At 32.3% G+C, this 23888-nt stretch overlaps 1 protein-coding gene across 4 annotated transcripts in view; it reads left to right on the top strand.

Moving 5' to 3' along the window:
• The first annotated feature begins 3929 nt into the window (after nt 1-3929).
• LOC123014091 overlaps nt 3930-23888 on the top strand; it is an 84114-nt gene continuing 64155 nt past the window's right edge. For all 4 annotated transcript variants that reach the window (XM_044412994.1, XM_044413002.1, XM_044412978.1 and 1 more), the window contains exons 1-2: nt 3930-4140; nt 9601-10420. In XM_044412994.1, coding sequence (XP_044268929.1) covers nt 9938-10420 — 483 coding nt within the window. In that variant the 5' untranslated portion in view covers nt 3930-4140; nt 9601-9937. The remainder of the gene's footprint in view (nt 4141-9600; nt 10421-23888) is intronic.

Here is a 23888-nt window from a genome sequence, read left to right as displayed (position 1 = left end):
TATTGCACTCAATTGCAATTTTCTTTGATGACGGTTTAAATAAAAAAAATCGAAACGTAAAATGGTTAAAATGGCTTTAATTACTAGAGGAAACAGACTGTATATTAAGGGTGTTTCACGTAATTTTACGAGGCCTGCGCCTGTAAGATGCAATCAATAATACATATTCCGATACGAAATCGATTACAAATTTTGAAAAATTAAATAATTTTCTCTAATTTGTTCACCCTTTAAATAATTACAACGTTTTTAGTTAGTTAGTAATTGAGATAGGTAAACTAGAATCATATTCATGCCGTCTCTTGATAGGACAAATGATAATTGTTTCTGAAAAACTGCAGTTTATGACTATTAATGAAACAGTGATTAGTTTGACAACTACTGTCATGGGTTTCCAAAAATTAAATAATTAAATGTGTGTTTTTTGTATCCAGCGTTCTGTGACTTTTGTATATTTGGGTGCGTACATTAGGCGCAAGCCTCGTAAAGTTATGTGAAACACCCTGTATTAAGATAGGATTTTTACCAGTTTAAACGTAATTTCGATTATCCGAAACGGGTCTACCGTTTTGTGTTTTTAATTATGATATTTTTTAATTTAACAAATGCCAACATAAAAAATTGTAATTTTAGAGTGTAGTAATAATGGTTCATGTTTGTTTATATTGTATTTATTAAGTGTTAGTTGTCATTAAAGGTTTATATTTAGAAAAAAAAATATTGAAGGAAATACAAACTCAAAAACGAAATTTTGATTAAACAAATAAAAACACTTTAAATCAAGAACCCTAAGTCCCGATTTTTTGATCTTCGAGTTCAAATATTTCTATAAAAATTGTTTAATTTATAAGACTACAATTTGAATTGTAGAATCTTTGTTTTGTACAGACATAATTATGTCTATAGTGGCGTAATTTAACCAGGTGATAAAATATTCAATTTTAAGATAAAACTTTCCTATAAACATATCGGGTGTTTCAAAAATGTGTGGCATAATTTTAACCACGAATACCCCTTTACAAATGAGAATAGAGAGCACAGAATTTATTGACCTAACTCAAAAAATAGAAAAATTACAGCTTTCCAAAAATCGGTATGGAAAATGATTTTTTGGAAATATTTTTGTTATCGTTTATCCGATTATTATGAAACTTTGCATGTCAAGGGACAAAAAGACACTCTTTGATACGGTGTAAACGGAAGTCTTGTAAAAGCTAAAGATTTCTGGTGACAAAGGGACCCTTCCAGTTTTTGGATCATAACTCTTTTTTTCAGCCTATTAACAAATATTTTTGATGCCAAAAATCAAAAGCCCGATCATTTTTTCATAAAAAAGTACTCTTGATAATATCGGTAAAATGTACCGTTCTCGAGTTATTTCGGTTTAAACAAAACTCTACACCGCGCTGCAAAATCAAAAAGTATGAATTTTGAGCGTATCCTTACCTTGGAAACAATCCACTACGAATGACATAGCTGTCAATGCTGTGACATCTAATGTCAATTTTATTTCATCCAAAGTAAAATTTGATTATTTCTTGATGATCATAGTAAAACACACGATTATGTGTTGGAAGAAACAATGCATAAGCTGGCATTAACCATCCCGGCCATCACAACATGATCTGAGAATACACCACGGAAATTTTCACACCGTAAAACTATTTTCCCTCCAAATTGTTGTTTTTTCTTTGTATTTCATTATTTGCATTATTAAACTATAAACCAAATGAAACATTAAAACGACCAAACCAAGAACATAACCTCAACTTTAAAATACTGAAACTGTAATAATTACAAAAATAACCTTGCAATCCATTTGAAGTAGCATAATATGGTAATTTGTTGTAGTTAAAGCTTGTAAAGAATAAGGCACGTTTAATGTTTATCTACATTTTTTTTAAATTACAAGAACGTCAAGAACCAACATCGCCGACTCCATTCATACTAGCGTATACGGCCTTTCCATAAGCATTAAATTTTCGGGCCAAAAACTGGAAGGGTCCCAATGTCACCGGAAATCTATAGCTTTTACAAGACTTCCGTTTACACCATAGTGTCTTTTTGTCCCTTGACATGCAAAGTTTCATAATAATTGGATAAACGATAACAAAAATATTTCCCAAAAAAATGATTTTCCATACCGATTTTTGTAAAGCTGTAATTTTTCTATTTTTTGAGTTAGGTCAGTAAATACTGTGCTCACTATTCTCATTTATAGAGGGGTATTCGTGGGTAAAATTATGCCACACATTTTTGAAACACGCGATAAATCGAAAAAATGTATACAGGATGCGCCAAAACTCACGCCCCAGAGACAAGTTTCAAGTAAAATAAGACACCAGGAACATGAAAAAAATGTTTAAAAAATTCAATCTGTCAAAAAATTTTGACATTTATTTTTTGACATTTGACATTTTTTTATATCTATTTAATGATACTGATGATCTTGTATATGTTTTTTTTTACAATTATTTAGTAAAGGAACAACAATTTTGACAATAAAAGCCACAAATGACATTGAACAGAGTTACAATTTAGGATACAGCTTACTTGTTTCCTCTTTTAATAGCCTATAGCAAAAAAACTTGGAAAATTATTTTTCCAACATAAATAAATAGAGTCAAAGTGTAAACTTTAAACCCTCATAACTTCGTAATTTTTATGGATAATTTTTTTTTAACATTTTTTCCATGTTACTGGTATCTTACTTTATATGACATTTTTCTCTGGGGCGCGAGTTCTGGCGCACCCTGTATAAGGGAGCCACATCCCTTGAATAGAAATAGATTTTTTCCAATATTTCAGAAACCATCGTGGATAAAATAACAACATTTGGTACAACTGATAACCTTTATACACCCAAATGAATTCAAAGATAAAATGTTGAAATTTTTTACTCAGGGACGTCCTAAACCCTAACTATTTTGGCAGTTGGTTTTTGCCAGTTTCAGCCACAAAATTCTAAATTTCATAGTTTTTCACAACAAAGAGGTCTCTTGCGTTTTTTCGATAAAACTTACCGTTTTGGTGTAAAATCAGTTTACAATTTGTCTTACAGACCATAAAGAAGATAAAAATTAAAAATTAAATTTGTATCACCATTTAAGAAACCCGTGATTAAAAATTTCGACAACTGATCTTTAAATTCATTTAGGTGTTTAAAAGTAATCAGCTGAACCAACTCTTGTAATTTTATCTATTCTGCAATAGTGGGAAAACCCTATTAAAAACGCATCTCTTTTAGGGGGTGTAGCTCGCTTACGTAAGATTTTTTGATACATGTTCATAGGAAACTTTTGTCTTAAAACTGAATATTCAGTGTTTTTATTTCTCAAAAGCTAAGCTTATTTCAAGGATACGCGAAGAATTATGTGTCAAAAAACGTAGACTTTTCGAATTATTTTGGATGAAGACTCGCTTAAAAAGAAGTAATGTTTCCCTTTATTGTATAGGTTTTGTCAGTATATTTGTTATAAAGTTTCTCACATACCTCCTTCCTAACTTTTAAAATTAAACTTCTTATGGAATCCTTGATCAAGTTTTTAAAAGAAATTCGAAAACATCGATGTCCAAGTTGACTCCGGTAATTCCGGGCGGATAGTAAATCCCGTCGTCCCTAAACTTCGTTATGCGAAAAATCAAGCTGAACCCTTGGCAGGAGAAACGTCGGTGGTCTCGGCGCGCCAGCGCCCCGAAGGGCGTCGTCTCTCGAAGGCCCCATCGCGTCTTCGGCCTCAATATCACATTTGTGCCCCAACAGTGGCGGAGTCATGGTCGTGATGATGCAAAACGCAAAAACAAAAGAAAAATCACGTCTCGTGTTAAGGGATGGGTCCCATCGATTCGGCCGAAGAGCATGCGCACCGCCGTCATCCGACAGGGGCCCGTTGCTTATTCCGTGCCGCGAGAATCAAGTGTGCCGTGGCCCGAATTCTGCAACCCGATCATCGAAGTCGGCCGTGACGGACCGTAGTAAACGTGCCGCAAAATCGAACAAATCGCTGAAAACGGGACGAGTTTTTTCCGGGCGATTTTTCCTGAAGGCTTTCGACGTCTTGCGGATGTTGCGCTTGTGAGGACCGGGATTACCGAGATGCGGAACAGGATATGAAGTGGCGATTTCCGGAGGTTTTTAAGGTAAGAGGGGAAGTTCATAAAATTTGCGTGAAATTCACACTGGGGCATTATCGGAAGTTTTGTGGGTGTGGTACGCATGAAACAATTGCCGAGCTTTAATTAAATTGACATACAACAACAAAGTTTCCCTGGCTTCGAAAAGATATGAAATATTTAAAAAACTAACATTTTGCAACGTAAAAGAAACAAAATTAAAAACATGAGAAAACCAACTAACGTGATAAAATTGTAGTTTTTAAAGAAATTCTTACAAAACAATTCGTTTTATTTATCTTTGCAGTTATTATATGAAAATTTCGACCCGCCCTTTTTGAAAAAGCCCTATGATTGCCCCGAAAATCCACCATTTGCTAATCGATATTGCAGACTATATGAAAGCCTCAGGAGTTAGTGTTATAATTTATTTGAATACACACCGACATTTATAATTAGTAGGTACATATCGCTTTTTAAAGGACTGAAATTCGTAGGTAACTGTTAAAATGACAAGAGCAATTAGTGTAAGAAACTTTTTGTATTAAATCACATACAGAGTGAATATAAAGTATGGAACCAAGCGGTTTTATTTTTGATCATTTGCCTCCAGAAAATAATAATTAATATAAATTAGAGTAATATAAAATATGTGATCGTATTTTCAGAACGAAATTTTGTTATGTTTATGAGTTACGCGATTTTTTTTGTCAAAATTGCAATTTATGTGGAAAAAAATTTTTTTTTAATTAAATATAAAGCAAATAGTTGTAATCCTTAGAGTATAGTTTTTATGAGAAAAATGATTTTATAGTGGGTTGCCATTTAAAAAAAATATTTTTTTTTGTAGAACTCAAAAACAAAAGAAAATTTCGAAAAATTTTATTCTTGTTAAATCATCACATTTTTATAGTACCTACTTTATCACTCATCAATTAGTTTTTTCAAAAAATAAATAGTTTAAGCAAGAAACGATTGGTTCCATACTTTTTATTCACCTAGTAGGTATATAACCTTGCTTATAATTTGATTTATAAGAATTATCTTAGAAAAATTGTCAGTGAAAGTAATGCAGTTATTGAAAACATTATAAATATTTTAAAAGAAAGATACCGTTCATTTATTGGATTTTTTTATTAATTTGAAAGCTCATGCTAAATTTATTTTATGCATTAAATATATCGAGCGATCAAGATAATTTGTAATCGAGTCAACCTTGTATTCGAAAACGTATGTCTGTAAAATGTCAAGTAAAATGACAAGTCGAAAAATAAAATGGCATGATCAAAAAGTTGATGATTATAATAACTAAATTTATAATTTACCTTCAAAAAAGAGCGGCCCTACTCGTATTATTATACGTCGGCGACTAATTCCAGCCCATTTTGCCGTTTTACCATTTGGCTTGTCATTTTATTTGACGTTTCACGTGCAGTTAGACATACGTTCTCGGATGCAACGGTGACGCGATTACAAATTATCTTGATCGCTCGATATAAAATATTTGTCTTGTTAAATATAAATTTCAGGAATAGATAATTGTGTCGACAACAAAGAAAAATCTTTCTATTTTGTACAGAGACATTTTTTTAACTCTGGATATAGCCCTATGTTCAGTTTAAAAAACACAGATCAATCAATGGTCTGCAATTTAAGAGAAACGAAATAAAAAAATGCTTTAATTAACAAAAAGTTACAGGTAGATAGAATATTAAATACTTCGCCGTAAGTAATGAAAATATACCAAAAAGTTTGCTGAAAACCATAATTTTAAATAATGAACAAAACAGAAATTTTTGCTCTGCCTCATATTTTAATTTTCTTTGAAAACACTGCGCTTATGATTAAAGACAGAAAAGGACAAAGTTGTAGAGAATTAAATTTCCTTTAAAAAAATTTCGCGACACCATGCCTCTATTTTTCACTATTTCAGCCCTACAACGGTCAAAAATACTCTAGTGACGAAACATTTCCCTTGTACCGGTGGTGCATGTCTAGAAAACTATTTAAATCTAAACCATTAAATTTATAGAGATAGGGTGTCGCGGACTTTTTAAAGCAAATTTAGTTCTCTACAACCCTGTCCTTTACACTTTTTTTCTATTTTTAATCGTATATGCAAAAAGGGTTAAAAACATGAGGAGAAAGCAAAAATTTCTGTTCTGTTTATTATTTTAAACTACGGTTTTTAGCAAAATTTTTGCTATATCTTCATTTCCTACTGTAAAGCATTTAAAGTTCTATCTGTCTGTAAATTTTCTGTTTAGGTTGTCATCTTCATTTAAATAAAACAATTTTCTATTTCGTTGCTCTTAAACTATAGACACGCTACTGAGACTATCCAATGATAGATCATTGCAATGCTGCCATTCAATAATGGTAGCAATGTTTTGTTCTGTGTTTTTTTAAACTGAAAAGAAGGCTATAATTAAACAAATGTCCCTGTATTATTGTAATATTTTTCTTCCTAACTTTCAGTTTACATCGCTACAACTCAATCATTATAATGAAGAAAATAAAAAGTATTTTTCCCGTGTTTGGACAAATGCCAGATCAAAAACAAACACTTTAAGACTTAAGTCATTAAAATACAATTACTTAAAGAAATTGCACAAACAGTTACATAGATCACTTCAGCGATTCTAGCAGTCGATCTCTCAAGCTCTGATGCACCAATAAGAAACGAGCGTCTATAAAATTTGCTCACTTCTATTACTAGTTTCAAGGAGATACTATAGTCCATAAAATGTAAGAAGATGAATGTTTCGCCCATTTGTTAATTGTTAGCAATCAATCTTATGGGAGAAAAAAATGCGCTGAACAATTTTTTCCGTTGTTTTATGTTACAAATTGGGCTTTTATAAATTGTGTTCAGTGTGTAGAAAACACAAAATTTCAATATGACATTTCAAAAATGTAACAGTGTAAGTTACGCTCCCTTTGATTACAGCTTTTCATTGGAATCACGTAAGGGCGGGGCATTGATCAAGTTATATTTTGACAACTATAGTAGGTATACCATAATTTTGTTTAAAAATTGCATGAATTTAATTTTTACGGAAAATGTTTATTACATGTTAAAATGTGTCACTTAAAAAAACTAACGTAAATTCTTTCTCCTCCGGCAGCTCCACTAAATCGATAATGCAAGAAACGACTGTGGATGGAAGAAACGAATTTGTGATGAGATTTTTGGCTTACGAATGCACCCGCCTTATTAGATGACGGATTCTCAAATATTTGCAGACGAAGGACTTCCCTCAGTTTGCTTTTTATAAATTCCCTCTAAAACCGAGTAGATAAAAGAATTAAAATTTCATCGAGCCGACTTTATTTGTGCCATCATAAAAAATCGCACATTTCAGATTCCTTATCGCTTCTCAATTTTGAAACTACAGATTCAGGCCAACTGCTTTAAAAGAGAGTGGTGGCATATAAACAGTTAATTAAATAAATAAGTTTTATGACAGCCGATAGAATGGTCCTTCCGGACTTACTTTTGTTGCTAATTTTCGAGAAGAACTTAACAAAGGGTATAAAGTTCTACAACCCTTTTGTCAACATGATTATTTTATAAGTCTTCCTGCCAATTTTCAGGTATGGCCGCCAAGTTTTCTGAGAGGGTGTAGAAATAACAAATATGGAACGAGGAATACTTGTTAGAACGTTAAAGAGGAGAGAATTTATTTTTATCGGGGGGAAAGTTTTCCGATACTGATCCCGTTTTTTCTCAGATTGTTAGCTTGTGTGAACATTAGGAAATTGTCAGAGCCATTAACGACCTATCTAAAATGAGATTTCTTGGAAATATTATTGTACAGGGAGATAGCACTGTATCTTCCCATTGCGTTTTATCAATTTCCTGATTGCTGATACTTAATCCCATGAACAAAAAGAAAACATATGTATGGTGGCGGCAAAAATATGGAAACTCCTTCTGCAAGAAATAGTTTTAAGATGGGCCAGTTTGAGCTCGTGTTGATGTAAGGATTTCGTAGTGTACCAATTTAGGATAGTTTTTGGAAAAACTATCAGGTGCGTTCTTGAGATAAAGGATCAAATTAGGGTTCGCCAATAGATTTGATAAACAATATGTTATCGTCTTGGCGAAAAATTGCCAAAACTGGTTACAGTTTTTTATAAACCTTGTGCCTACAAAAGCGGGGCCGGTTTAAATTTATTTAAAACCTATTTCTGTAAAAAAAAAATATAGATAGATTTTTACGTGGTGATCTCACAATTTGTTCCTCTCAATTACGTAACCAAAACGTTGGTGATTGTTGTAGTCAGAAAATTTTGACGGGTGAAAAGGGCGAAAATGTGTCTTTTAATATGTAAACTTAATATGTAGAATAATAATGTAGTGGTAGGTAATTAATTCTCAAACAACAAACTTCGACAAAGTAAATAAGAGTATTACACTTAGCACAATAGCTATTTTTCCAATAGGTAATAAATAAATAATAGTAGATTACATACCGAAGTGGGAGATACTTCATTACCAAGGCAAAACTTGATAGACAAGGCGCAAAGCGCACCGGCTAGCAATAAGCCGAGAACAATGAAGCAACGACCACCAAGGTTTGTATACTATTTTATTCACAATCATCCTCCTTATAAAGAACAGAAAACAAATAAAGAATTTATCCAAAATTGAAAAACATGACATATGAGAATTCATAATGCGAAGTGGCCATTTCTTTGTCAGTTTTTGGGTTAGAAAGTGGCTATTTTCCAACCTAAACTCTCATTTTAAATTTCATATGATAAGATAAATCAACCTAAACCTGATATTTTTTATCAATTGTTAAATGAAGTTTTATTTCCATCACAGTTTCCGCTTCCCTTTRCGGCAATGCAGAGCTCCAAACATTTATTGAAATTTTAAACGTTGGGCCGATGGCGATGACTTTTGTGACGTTTGGCGCAGACTCTGACCTCCAAAATTGACCACACGCTGTAGTCCATCGAAGTAAGATCGGACGAACAAAGCGACCATTTCGCAGATGTGGTCAAGAAAATGGGCCTTGCTCCAGTTTTGGGTCATTTTTGCCTTGTGTGCGGAGTTTTATTAAAATGTCCAAGTTGCATCGGCAAAGTACTGTTGGGCCCATATCGTTGGCTCGTGTATAAACTTCATCCTCTTAAATTATAACCTTCATTATGTGCTTGTTAAATAATATACTATTATTTTATGTTCCCACGTGTTATACACATTTACCTTTGATGTCCCTATAAAATACAGCTTTTGATGTGATAAGTATTTTTGTTTTTTTTGATCTCCAATTTTATTGAACGTTGTTTGAAATTATTTTTAATACTATTGATTGAGTACTTGTATTAAGTATTAAGTATTATTAAGTAATATAAGAACAAAATCGGGAAAGCTTGAGATGTGTTTTCAGATTTACTGAACCGAATAAATGTTCGATCAAATGCATTTCCTTTGTAGGTGTGTTGTTCATAATATTTTGGTTTCGATTTCAGACGATGGGGCTGAAGCAAAGGAGACACCGCTTGAAAACATGATTCCATTCAAATGGAGCAAACCTAAATTCAATAAAGTGAAATTCAAGTAAAACCAGTCAAATATCAAACACAGAAGAAAAATTCAGCCTTACCCAAGTAACCAAAGCAATACAAACCAGGTCAAAATTAGAAAGTTATTCTAATCATGTCGAAAAAATTGATTCTGATCATCGATTTGGACACGATAATGGGTCGTAATATCGTAAAAAATTGCAATATCTCCCAGTCGACTTCACCGAAAGCATGACCGTGTAAACCGCCCCCCTTTCAACTCCTCACCCCTAAACCTAGAAAGATGGTCTTGAATCTACGCTTCGACGACTCTTTCTACAAGGTTATCCTCTTCCAGTTCGCTCTGCTCTTGGTTCACGTCAGCGGTTATGAGGATGACAATAAGATGGTTAACGACTTCGCCAATTTTCGGCCGGGGCGGCTGTACTTCGCCATCGCTGCTTCTCCCAGCGGCCAGACGTACAGCAGGGCATTTAACAAGACTCTCCTGAACATCACTCAGTCTTATTTGACCACAAAAGTGCACAAAGACACCTTCAATTTTACACTGGAGACGCTCGTTATCGAACTTCCGGAAAACGGAAGTTTCAGTGCAGCTCTTCTCCGGAATTTGTGCAACCAATTCGAAGGGAAACACGTCGTTGCTGTACTGATTCTCGGTGATTCCCCTGCGGCCTTCACCGTTTCGCTGACGGCTAAACACGCCGGCATTCCAGTGTTGTGGGCGAGAGGACATAGCGGATTTCTGCCAGGACTCAGGAGTTTGGTGAGTGATTTAGTAGCAACCTTGATCTGATGCCGAAGGGCTACATGTTATACTGCTTAATGCTTATTTACGATCGGTTGAGCTACTGGTGACCTCTGGAATGTTCCGATGCTTATAGGAGAAAGTGTGCGTTAACGGCGGAGGCGCTGGGAGATTACGTAATCCGTTGAGATAGTTTTGTCTACGAAACCAAAAGATACAAAAATTACAGTTTTTTTTTTATTATGACACCGCAATATTTTTAGATTTGCGTGTGAAAATTCGATTTCCTTGAGCGACAAAACGCCTTTTTGACATGAAGTTTATTGAAGCCAAATATTATTTTCAAGACTGTTTTAAAATTAAATGTTTTTCTCGTGTTACTTGTTACCTATATGATATTTCATCGTTAATGTTAATTTGTTTGATGCAAGATTGATTTGTTTTAATCTTATATCTAGGTGCTACATGTTTTTATTAATAGTATATTACATAACGAGCACGGAAAGTGATAAATAACGCACAAGCGGGAAAGTTGCGCACGAGGCGTCAGCCGAGTGCAGGCAATACCGCGAGTGCGTTAGACACTTTCCTGCATGTTTTGTACACTATTTTTCCTACGACCATAAATATTTTTTTTCTTACTAACATATTTTTTTTCATAACGATCTATTTTTTATAATGGATACAAAAATACGTTGAATAACGATTAATTTTTATAATGGATACAAAAAAAAATACGTTAAATGAAAAAAATACAAAACATTTGAGTGTGAATTGTGCGTTAGATTCCTAACACACAGCGCGAAAACAAATCGCACAGGTTTCTGACCTCGTACGATATTGCCAATTTTCGCGCATATGTAATTGTGCGTTATGATCTAGTTTCGTACATAATCGTAGGAAAAAATGTTTACTTAAATAGCTAATTTTTTTGCTAGATGTATTTTATTTCATAATATTATACAGAATGTCCCGAAAGTAAACCGCTATACGTCAAGCTGTGATGGAAAATGCCATTCTGAGAAAAACATTTTTTTCTCTATCTTCAATCATAATAAATTATTATTAAAGAGTTAGAGTTTAGCAAAAAGTAACAATGAATTTTGTACAACTTGGTTGTGATAAATTAATACAGTGAGTTATATACACAATTTTTCCCACGACCCCCGCAATACCACGAAAAAACACCACTATTTTCAAAGAAACGATTTAATTTTTCTGTAAAAGTTCTAACAACGGCAGTAATAAATTAGGTGTGTATTAGTACTAAGTATTTACTTAATTAAGGTAACAGACGCGGGCTCTCCGCCAATCGCACAACCTCTTACGTTATTTTGATATTTGCACACGTGTGGTTAAGAGAATAATGGATTCGTCGTTATCGTCAACTTTCGTAGATAATTCGCTGTATGGAAACAATTACTTTCGTATACGGCCGTGGAAAAAAAAATTATCCGTAAACGTCAGAAAACTCACTAAATGACACAAGTAAAAGTTTTACCTTTCAGACACTGTGTTTTCACTGTTTTTCACTTTTTCTTGACATTTACTAGGACATTTACCACTGGTGTCTCTTTCTTGTTTCCATGGCTGCTTCAGCATTTTCTGGAGAGGTACATACATTGTAGATTATCAGCATTCGGCATTGTGCACTGCCAACACTACTAGTCATTCACTAAAATCAATAAACTCTTTCGAAAATGTCAACACAAATTCCGATACTGACGCGTGACGTTTGTTATGTTTTCATTGCAAAGCAACCTGATTATTTTGTTCATTTACTTCATAATTATTGTGTTCTTTTTACTCTCGATCTGAATACGTTTGTGGATGAAATAGTATATGTTATTTGGAGTAAAAGTCAGCTTATTTGGCTCAGCTGAATCATTTGCTCACTCCGTTCGGCAAAATAAACGTTCAGCTTCGTCACATAATACTCAATAACATAATATACTATAACTGAAAAAAATAAAAAATTAATAAAGACATAATTACTACAAAAATTACATTTAGTGGAAAGATCCTTATTCCCAAAGTGGGTTTTTTTAATAACGAAAGGTAAATAAGATTGTGTCAATCTCAAAGTTGAATTTACATGGAGGTGACAAAGCGCTTTCGAAAACACCGTCTCTTCATCAGTGCCTGATCTATAAATGTAGAAAAAAGAAATTTCAAAAACGTATAAAAGGGTTTAACGTATAAAAGGGTAGAAACTTACCAAAATTCTTAGTCGAATTCTTTGTAGAACTGAAAAATTGAAAAAATTAAATCATCTAGTGGCTCTAGCAACTCAATGTCAAAATTTATCATTGTCAAAAATGCTTAAAATGCCTTTCATTGCTTCAATTAAATGAAACTTGAAGCTAAGCAAGTGCTTTATGTGATGTCATTTGTAGAAAATTTATTGTTACTGTTTACTCTTTGCTAAGATAGAAAAAAAAATAACTTTCTTTCTCAGAATGACATTTTATATCAGTGGTTGACGTGTGGCGGTTTTCTTTGAAGACAGCCTGTATACGACTAGATTATGAAAAACGCCTTAAGCCATAACTCCATTATTTTTAAAAATATGGCAATACTTCTTAGAACAAACTTGCACAGTTTATCGTCATCTGTTGTTTGGGATAACTGCTTAATCAATGTTGTTTCCTGTTTTACCGGAAATGACATCAATTTTAGTTCTTTAAATGGAACACTTTGTATATTTTATTATTTTTGGATCCTCGTTAAATTGTCGTTCAACAAGCTCACTAACTAGTATTTATTTGAGTTTTGCTTTTAGGCAATTTAAAAATTATATTAAATAAAGAAGGTTGTGGAAAGAATAGAACATTTTTATTCATTTTATTTAAGACAAGCGAATGACCGATAACAAAAAATTGTTGAACTTTGATTAAAAAAGTATTGTAACGTCTTAGAAGTAATGAAATTATGGGTTGAAGCGTTTTTACAATCCAGCCTGTATAAATCATAATATAAAGCAATTAACAAAACACACTTTATTATTACTGACAGGTGGTGTCATAATAAATTAATTAAAAGGGTTGGCTGTTTTCTTTAGTTCATCGTAAAAGTAAACTCCTGTAGACACGTTTACAAACCGGCAGCGTTAATTAGTTTGTAACTGTTTAAAATTATCGTGTTAATCCTGTAGTTTTGTAAAATTGTATTTTTATTTTGTAAAGAAATAGGTTGGATATAATTTGGAGCTTAGCTGTTTTTAGAATTAAAGAATTGCGAATTTGCTGTTTGCTTCTAAAAACAAGTGGGGAATCAACAATAGTTTTGTATTTAATACACAATTATACCAAACAAGCAATGAATAATGAATGAACAATGATGTTTTAAATTTATACTCCTAAATCTGGTATCAGTTAATAATAACAATAATAAATTACCATACTACCAAGAAAAATAGCTTACTTAAAATGTGTTCTATAAAGTATGTACCTACTTCGCCCCAAAATTAAGGGATATAAACTAAATTTAGTATTTTGAAAAAAGTACGTTTGAATGTGGCACTACATTGTCTGATATCATCAAAAAATGTTTTTTTACGAATTCATTTACTTATACTTAATTTATTTTTAAGCAAATGTTCATAAAACAGAAAACCTTACATTTTACTAAAAAAAAAATACCAATAACGTGTATGACCGCGCCTCTTGCTCTTATACAAGCTCTAATTCTTTGTGGCATGCTTTGAATTAGAGTAGCAATTTCCTCTTGTTGTATTATGGCCCAAATTTCTTGCAATATTAAAGAGACTTGTTGTAATGTCCTAGGAGGAAATTCATTTTTCTTCCTAGCTTGTCCCAAACATGTTCAATTGGATTGAGATCCGGACTTCTAGGTGGCCACTCTAAAACATTCATACCTGCTGCGGTAAGCTCTTGTCTTACAATATTTGCAATGTGTGGTCGGGCGTTGTCATGCATTAAAATAAATTCTGCACCATGTAGAGCAGCATATGGTTCCACAATGGGGATTATAACCTTATCTCTATATCTTAAAGCAGTCATTGACCTTCTGTCGACGATGATCAGATTTGTGCGGTCTTCAAGAATTATACCTCCCCATACCATAATGGAGCCGCCACCAAACGGCTCTATTTCTCGAATGACACATTGAGAAAAACGTTCACCTGATCTAATGACTTTGATCGATTATTAAAGTTATTTTCGAAGTAAAGCGTACGCCACTGATGTGTTAGCACAGGTAGTGGAAACCATGATATTAATGTGATGAAAATGTAGTTAGTTGATCATTGCAACAATTCATAAACACCGTAAGTGGCACGGATCAAGGGGGTTTTGCCCCCAAAAAAATATAAACGTAAAAAGGGTACAGTTTGTCTTCATTTATCCTTAGGAAGCTGTGATAAAATTTTGTCGGTCTATTTAAAAATCACTGTATACTAATAAATTCAATTTAAAAACCGCTCAATAGAAAAAATAGTATAAAAAACAGGTGTTACAACCTCCCATTTTGATATTCGTCCATTAAACTACTCGTAGGACAATGAGAGTTTGTAACATTTGTAGTTTAATATACTAACTCACTAACTTAAAACTCAAAAAAATTGGCAGATGTTTACAAAAATTTTAAATGCTGTTATTTTATTTAAACAATTTTGGCAAGGGCTCTCGTTTGCCTAGGATTGTAGATAAATCCATTCAATGAAGTGGCAGTAAACCTTGATATCTTTGGGAGAAGTGTGACACTGTTTAAAACTTTTTCACCAAAATTTATATTTAATTCAGGGTGATTTTTATACGTATAGTTGTGCAATATTATGAAATAACAGTCAGTTTTAATACAAGTATTCAAAAATTGTCGAATATTTTTATGAATGGTCATCGCTTTATGAACGCATGGTGTTCGCAAGCGTAATGATAATGAATAAAAATATTGTATACTACAGAGTGATTCTTAAATAGACCGAAAAAAAAATTATCACTGCTTCTCAAGGATAAATGGAGACAAACTGTACCCTTTTTACGTTTATATTTTTTTGAGTGCAAAACCCCTTTAATCCGTGCCACTTACGGCGTTTATGAATTGTTGCAACGATCGGGTACATTTTCATCAAATTAATACCATGGTTTCCACTACCTGTGCTAATACTACTTACAAACACATCAGTGACGTACGCTTTATCTCGCAAATAACTTTAATAAATCTTATTTGGAGGACGGATAAACAAAGAATTTTTGTAATATTTTTTCCAGCATGTACTCATTTGATACTACCAAAAATAAAATTTTGTCGGTCTATTTAATAATCACCCTGTATATTCCAGGGGATAGTAGAATTCTCAAGGTCACAATTTACGCAACTTTTATACACAACGAAGTAACCTTGACAAATACACTGATCACTTTTTACCTTTTGGTAAATTTCAAAGGTTTGTTAAGGCCTAATGGTTAACAATCACAAATTTAGTTTTGTGCTTCAATGATAGGAGTTTGTGATACGTGTTTTGGTGTTGGTATGTTGGAGGATTAGCATAATTCTTTATTGTGAAATTTTTGATTGTACGAGTAAGGTCACAAGCCGGCCTTTCTAGGGGGAAGCAAACCCAAGTTTTAGGTTGTTTTAAATATACAAATCGAATTGGATGTATTTTAGTCCCTTCGGTTTGTGTTAACGAAAATTGGCAATATCGTACGAGGTGGAAAACCTGTGCGATTTGTTTTCGCACTGTGTGTTAGAAATCTAACGCACAATTCACACTCGAGTGTTTTGTATTTTTTCATTTAACGTATTTTTTTTGTATCCATTATAAAAAATATATCGTTATTCAACGTATTTTTGTATCTATTATAAAAAATAAATCGTTATGAAAAAAAAAATATGTTCGTAAGAAAATGCACTCGCGGTATTGCCTGCACTCGGCTAACGCCTCGTGCGCAACTTTCCTGCTTGTGCGTTATTTATCACTTTCCGTACTCGTTATGTAATATACTATTACTCAGCGTTTAGTATTTTCATATTATAAATATTTTTACTTAGTAAATGTATTTAGTATTTAGTTTAATAACTTAGCTTTTAATTTGTTGCTATAACTAACTACGCTCTCGCAATCCGTTATTCCATATTTTTTTGATTCTCAATGCAGCCGATGTAATTGTCGAGAAATTGAAACCCTAGCGTTCTTGTCTTTTATGTCGGTAGCTGCACGGGGGATCGTTTAATTAACCCCACAAATTGCTAAAGTGAAATCATAGCCGGAATGAACAACTTCACGTTCAAAAGCGATTAGCATAACGGGGAGAATGACACACCTGGTTTCAAGCAGAGACACCAATCCATTCTGCAAACCTAGCCAAATCTCAATACTGCAGTTACTAAAACTTTGAAATTAGCGTTGTGTTATTATTGCCAATTGTCAAAATCACAAAAGAGTAATTTATTGTAAGTTAAATAATACCGTGCGAGTGAGATCTTTTGGAACGAATGTAGAATAGTATATTAAAAAACAAATGCACGAGTATCACAATGAGAGGTTGTAGCACGCGTTTTTTATGCTATTTTTTCTATTGAGTGCTTTTTAAATTGAATTAATTATTATATTTGACAGTCAAAATGTTTGACACTTGACGTATGCGGTATTCACTATTATAAAACAGTTATTGCGAGAACATACCTTTTAAACTGGTAATCACGAAAAAAATCTGTAGATTTCTATAGATCTATAGATTTTTTATTCAAAATTGATTACTCTATCGATTTGAGCAATAAAAAATTAGTGTGAAGAGAGAAAAAATACAGAAAAACACAGAAAATATAACCTGCAACTGCAGCAACCAACAATTGAGTGTGTATTTGGTTTTCTTGATTACCAGTTTAAAAAGTAGGCTTCATCTGCGCATGCGCCATTTCTGGGAATCCCCCTCCGACACAAATAAGGTTGGTTAGTGACTAGAGGATGAAACCTAAAACGTATTTAATGTTGGTTTTAAACTCTCCCTTCGCAACCCAAATTGACATGATTTTTATTTCAATTAAATTGAGTTAAATCAAAGGCTACTAGGATTAATTTTTTTTTAAATTAAACCCCCCTTAACTGAAAACGAATCGACAAAAAAAATTTTTCTTTGACAGTTAAATATGTTTATTTTTTCCCTTTTCGAAAATGTTTTAAAAAGTAGGGGGTGCCTTTAAAATTTTAAAGTAGGCGTGGCTAGCGACTAGGGGATGAAACTTAAAATGTAACTAATGTTGAACAAAAACACGATTAGCCCGTCACACCAAACTTTTATTTTAATAGCACAACGCGTTACGCATTACCATTGTTAAATTAGTTAGTTTTATTCTCACCTGAGGATGACCACTTTGTGGTTGAAACGCGTTGTGCTATTAAAATAAAAGTTTGGTGTGACGGGCTAATCGTGTTTTTGTTCATCGTTTCCATACCAAGAAGATCCAAGAAGAAGAAGAACTAATGTTGGTTTTGAACTTCCCCCTCGCGATCCTAATCGACCTGTTTTTGCTTGAAAATATGTGTTTACTCAATGTCAAAGGTTATTGAGACTGGCTTCTTTTGAAATGAAAGCTCTGTATAGTTGTCAAATAAATAAAACCACCAATGTGATAGGAGAAAAATTATTAGTCGAAAATCAAGAGAAAAAATAACTTTTCTTTTCACTGAATCAGAATAATAAAGTTTTATCTGCAAACGTCACAAAAGTGACCACTTTTATGACTAAATGACACAGGTAAAAGTTTTACTTTTCAGACATGGAGTAAAAACACTGTTTTTACGCCTAGGCGTTTTTACTTTTACTTGACGCTTACTTTGACATTTATCACTGTTGTCTCTTTCTTGTTTCTTTCGCTTTTTCAGCATTTTCTGGAGAGGTACAAGGTAGATTATCAGCATTCGACATATTGCACTATAAACTATACCAGTTATTCACCAGTTAAATCAATCAACACTTTCGAAATCTCAACACAAATTCCGAAACTGACGCGTGACGTTTGTTATGATTTTATTGCAAAGCGTCCTGATTATTGAGGTGATTTACTTGATTATTGGTGTGTTGCTCTTTTCGTTCCATCTAAATCGTTTGCAGATAAAATAGTATATGTTATTTGGAGTAAAAGTGAGTTTATGTGGCTCAGCTGAATCACTTTTACTCCTAATAACATAATCTACTATTAAGTACAGATTTGCTCGTTTTAGGTGAAGCAAAAAATGTTTTTCGTTTGCAGTTTTGTCGTAAAATCAAAGGTATTTTTTTTTCTCTTGTTAACAACATCCGGGGACATACTGTATAGAAATGGTATAGTATATCTTCAACAAAAACAAGGCTTCGTAACTATTTTTACTGAATGGTTTATCCTGAAGGTTATTTTCTCTTATGGTGGTAGCGAACGTGTTAAGCAAAAAACATTTGCTTCCACATTTTTTTATTCACCTGGTGTGTATTTTTCTGTGAAACATATTTTTTTCCATTGTGCATTTACGTATATTATTAACGCCCTGTTGTTATTTTGTTAATGAGTTTGTTATTTTACTGTGTGGAAATTAGTTTTATTGGACGTTCATTGTCTTTACTTGCAGTTATTATTTTCCCTGAACAAAAAACGAGTGTTTATAGTCGACGGTTTGTCCAAGAAGAAAATCTTAATATGTCTAGGATGAACATTTTCTCATGAAACATTTCCATCATTAAAAATGTAATGGTGTACAAAGGTTAGGCTGAGCTTAGATCTCTACGTATAAAATGGTTTACAGTACTCGTATTGTCACGAACATTAATAAGGGACATTTCGGACCATTATAGTTTCCACAGAAAATCTTGTAAATTCAAGACAAACATAACATAGGTAATTATCACATTGGAAGCTTAAGCTTTCATATGATTTCAGCTTACCTTATATGAATGAGCAAATTCTTTAATGTAAAATGGGTATTTTCCCAATTACAATGTTAACTGGTGTAGGCCAATTCATTTAATCTAATCTCTATCTGTACAACATTTGTCGTGGTCGATAAACATAACCTCGAACTTCCATCCACAGTAAAGTAAAGGGTCTTGTCCGAATCAGTTTTAACCGGAATTGATGATTGTCTTTGCTCAGCAAATAAATTAGAAACCTAGACATTGGATCTCGATTGTGTTAAATATATTATAATCTGTTATTATACGACAGCAGTCAGGGTGCTTTCTTGGTTTTACATTACCCCACGTCTTTTATGCAAATGAGAGTGTTTGAAATTATCAAATGAGTCATAGAGCAGATATGCGATATGTTACACATGTTATTATGCTGAATTCAAAATTAAGTAATTATGTTCCATTTTGGTATTAAATTGAAGGTATAATGTTAGTCTGTATTTGTTACACAAGAAAAATTTCAAGTAAGATCAGATACCAGGAACATGAAAAAATGTTTAAAAAATTCTATCTGTCCAAAAATTTTGACATTTATTTTTTGACATTTTAATTTTTTTTATATCCATTTAATGATACTGATGATCTTGCATATGTTTTTTATAATTAGTTAGTAAAGGTACAAAAATTTTGCCAATAAAAGCCAAAATAACATTAAACAGAGTTACAATTTAGAATACAGCTGCTTTGTTTCCTCTTCTAATAGTTTATACTGTCTATGGCAAAAAAACTTATTTATAATTTTTTCAACAGAAATAAATGGAGTCAAAGTGCAAATTTTAAACTCTCTTAACTTTGAAATTTTTATAGATAATTTTTTTTACCATTTTTTTCATGTTCCTGGTATCTTATCTTATATGGCATTTTATCTGGGGCGCTAGTTTTGGGGCACCCTGTAGATATACCTAAGATGAAACTGCACATATTTAAATACAGGGTTATTCATAAATATGAAGCAATATTTGAACCTCAAAAATGACCTATAAAATGATGTTAATTTAAATAATAACTCGTGTCCTATCTCTACTGATAAGAATTTCACAGCCCACACAGAAAATGTGACCTGCAACTGCTGGAACCGGAAATTGAGTGGATGTATCCGGTTTTCGTGAATACCGGTTCAAAGGGTATGTTGTCACAAGGAAATGTTCAAAATTTTATAATATTTGGTCAAATAGTTCCAAAGTTATTACAAAAAAATCAAATTTCCATACCCACATTCTGAGGGCTGTAAAATTCTTATCAGTAGAGATAGGACACGAGTTATTATTTAAATTAACATCATTTTATAGGTCATTTTTGAGGTTCAAATATTGCTTCATATTTATGAATAACCTGGTATAAGCACAGTGACATCGTGTGTGTCCTTATTAATCACTTTTAAGTGGACTGTAAGTCTTTAAACATCCTAACGCACGTATGAATATATCAACGCACTTATAAAAAGTTATCAGTACCCACAAAAAACAAAAACGAAGTTGAGATTATTTTAGAGTAACTCCTTACTTCTTTATACTCGTATTACAAAAGGTGTTGACTCGTAGAATAAGAGGAAATTGTTACGTACTGAAAATGAGTATCCCGGGTAGCATGGGGATCTTTTGTTCTGGACGCCATCACGACTAAATCTTGCTACGTCAGTGAACAACACGCAATTTTAATTTAAGAAACTAGCAAAATAAGTTACACGACGGGGTAAATTTTACGATAACAACGCCATTTTTACTACACAAAGCACGAGTACCAAGTACGGACACTAACGCTAACACACTAACCTTAATCAGCAAAGTTACTACTTTTTTGTGCACTTATTTCTATTTCACCCGATATATCATTATGTTTACCAACAACGAAGTTTTTTTCTATGGGAAATGCGACCTATTTACATAATTAAATAAATAAATAAAATTTCTGTTAAAATTGTGACTGAAATCGTGTTGTGCAAGCTAATTTGCTGAGAAATTGAGCAGTGGGGTACACAAAGGCGAAGTTGAAAGCGTTATTAAAGGAAGAGACTAAACTATTAATAGGTATATTTACGTAGTTGGTCTATATCAAACACAGTTATAATATTCCAATACAATATTGTGTACATTTACCTAAATTGAATTAACATCTGTTTTGCTTGTTTGTCGATTTACATTTTCGTACTCAATTTTCGATTACATCATTTTGTATTTAAAATGGTGTTACCTCTCTCAATTTTTATAGTTGTTAGGGTTTCTTATAATATTATTATTGTATATTAAAACTTTTTTCTTTTGAGTTCGAAATATACAGGCTGTCATTTATAATAAAGACCCTGACCGATTTTTAAACACAACACCCAAAATGCATTCTCACAGTCCACTTTGCTTTCTGTTTGAAAAATTTAGTTTATTAAATTAAAATCAAAGTAATTGTTGATATGTCATTAATTAAATTAGACAGTGTCATCAACTCTAGTTTTCTTTCCTTGAATTTAAAATGTACTCAAACGACGAAAAAACTGATATTATCTTGACAAATAGATATGTATATAAAAAAAGAAAATAAAAAAATGTCTGTACAAAATTTTAATAATGCTTTCTTAGAAAAAAGATAAAAGTCCCTAAGACAAGATTTATTTTAATTTTTAACAAACTTGTTCAATCCTTAGCCAAGATAATCAACTGTTCTGTATAGCATTGTGCAAAATGCGCAATTCTTTTTTATAATTTTTTGACCTCTAGTTTTGATGAGCCATTTCATGCCATTTGATGGGTTTTATATTAAATTTTAACTCAACTTCTAAAACGTTTTTGCAAAAAATTTTAGTAATGAAAATCCTGCTACCTGCCTTTTACCGCCGTAACGCGGTCGTCACCTTTTTTGAGACCCTTGTGATCTAATTTGAATATTGCCGCAATCCGGTCCTGCCCGTTTTTATTTTAGAGAGATCAAACAATCACAACCAAAATTAGCAACTTTTCAAAAAATAACATTTTACTTATTCTAATTATTCTAAGTCTATCAATCAAGAAATAATCATTTGTGCATTTGTGTAACGAATTTAGGTTTTAAAATTTCTAAGGAAATGACTGGATATTTATTCCTTTATTGCGATCCGAAAACGTACGTCTGTTTTCGAACTAACAATTACACGTGAAACGCCAAAAAATGCCAAGCTGAAAAGAAAAACGGTAAAATCGGCTGGAATTAGTTGCCGACGTATAATAACAGGATTGTTTGAAGATAAATCAGAAATTTTATTATTAAAATCATCATCTTTTTGACCATGCCATTCGACCTGTCATTTTTTTTTAATGTTCCACAGACAACAGACATCCGTTTTTGTGAATGAATGAATGAATTTAACATTATTGAATCTTCATCATTGTATCTGCACCAGCACAAAAACAGGTAGCTGGAATTCGAAAATCTTAATATTTGTACGAGTAATCTGAGTATGATTTTTGCATTTTGTTCTCTGACAAAACAAAGTAATCTAGTTACGAATTTATAAAATTATATTTGAATTTTTAATAAAATTGCTTTTTTCCCGATTCAAAATATTGATATTATGCATCTTATCTTATGCAATTGTAAAACCGATTTGCCGTATACATTTCACTAATATTAGAAATTTAATTTCACAATAGCATATCGAAGGTGCGAAACTAAATTGAAAAGAACTAATTCTTGGTATTAGCATTTTTGTCAATTTTCAAATAATTAATTTTGCTTTGTTTCTTTTAATTTCGATGACTAAAAACACACAGCTAAATAGATGGTGACGCTACAATGATAATTATAATAAAATGAATCAGAACAAACAAAAAATACAGGTTGTTTCACATAATTTTACGAGGCCTACGCCTGTAAGATGCAATCAATAATACATATTCCGATACGAACTCGATTACAAATTTTGAAAAATTGAATAATCTTCTCTAGTTTGTTCACCCTTTCTTTATAGAACAAATGATAATTGTTTCTGAAAAATTGCTGTTTATGACTATTAATCAAACAGTGATTAGTTTGACAAATACTGTCATGGGTTTCCAAAAATTAAATAATTAAATGTGTATTATTTGTATCCAGTGTTTTGTGAATTTTGTATATACTCGTATGGGTGCGTACATTAGGCGCAAGCGTGCATACATTTAAAAAATTAGATTTTTAAGAAATACAGTAAACAAATTGTTTTTTTTTACAAATGGATGTTGTTCCTGAATTAAAAAAGTAGCTTACACACACAGTAACAGCGTTTTTATCTCACTTTGAGTATTTGTTACGGATTGCAAAATTCAATAGTTTTTATTTTTTTATGAAAAAACGCATTATTTAAATTGCATGATAAAAATATAATAACATAAGTAGGTAATCTACAATAAACCAAAAATAAATCAAAAAATTATTCCGAACAGTTTTGTTATAAAGAAATAAAATCACCAAAAATAGATGTTTTTTTTTTAAATTTACTTTTAAACGGCACGGACAAAAAATTTCAAATTAAATATACAGGGTGTTTCACATAACTTTACGAGGCTTACGCCTAAGATACGCACCCAAATATACAAAAGTCACAAAACACTAGATACAAAAAATACACGTAAACAAAC

This window comes from Tribolium madens, unplaced genomic scaffold, assembly GCF_015345945.1.
Source record: "Tribolium madens isolate multiple individuals breed KSU strain unplaced genomic scaffold, Tmad_KSU_1.1 Scaffold_19;HRSCAF=116;Tcas5.2_LG9, whole genome shotgun sequence".
Classification (NCBI taxonomy): domain Eukaryota; kingdom Metazoa; phylum Arthropoda; class Insecta; order Coleoptera; family Tenebrionidae; genus Tribolium; species Tribolium madens.
This window is presented reverse-complemented; position numbering and strand designations above follow the sequence as displayed.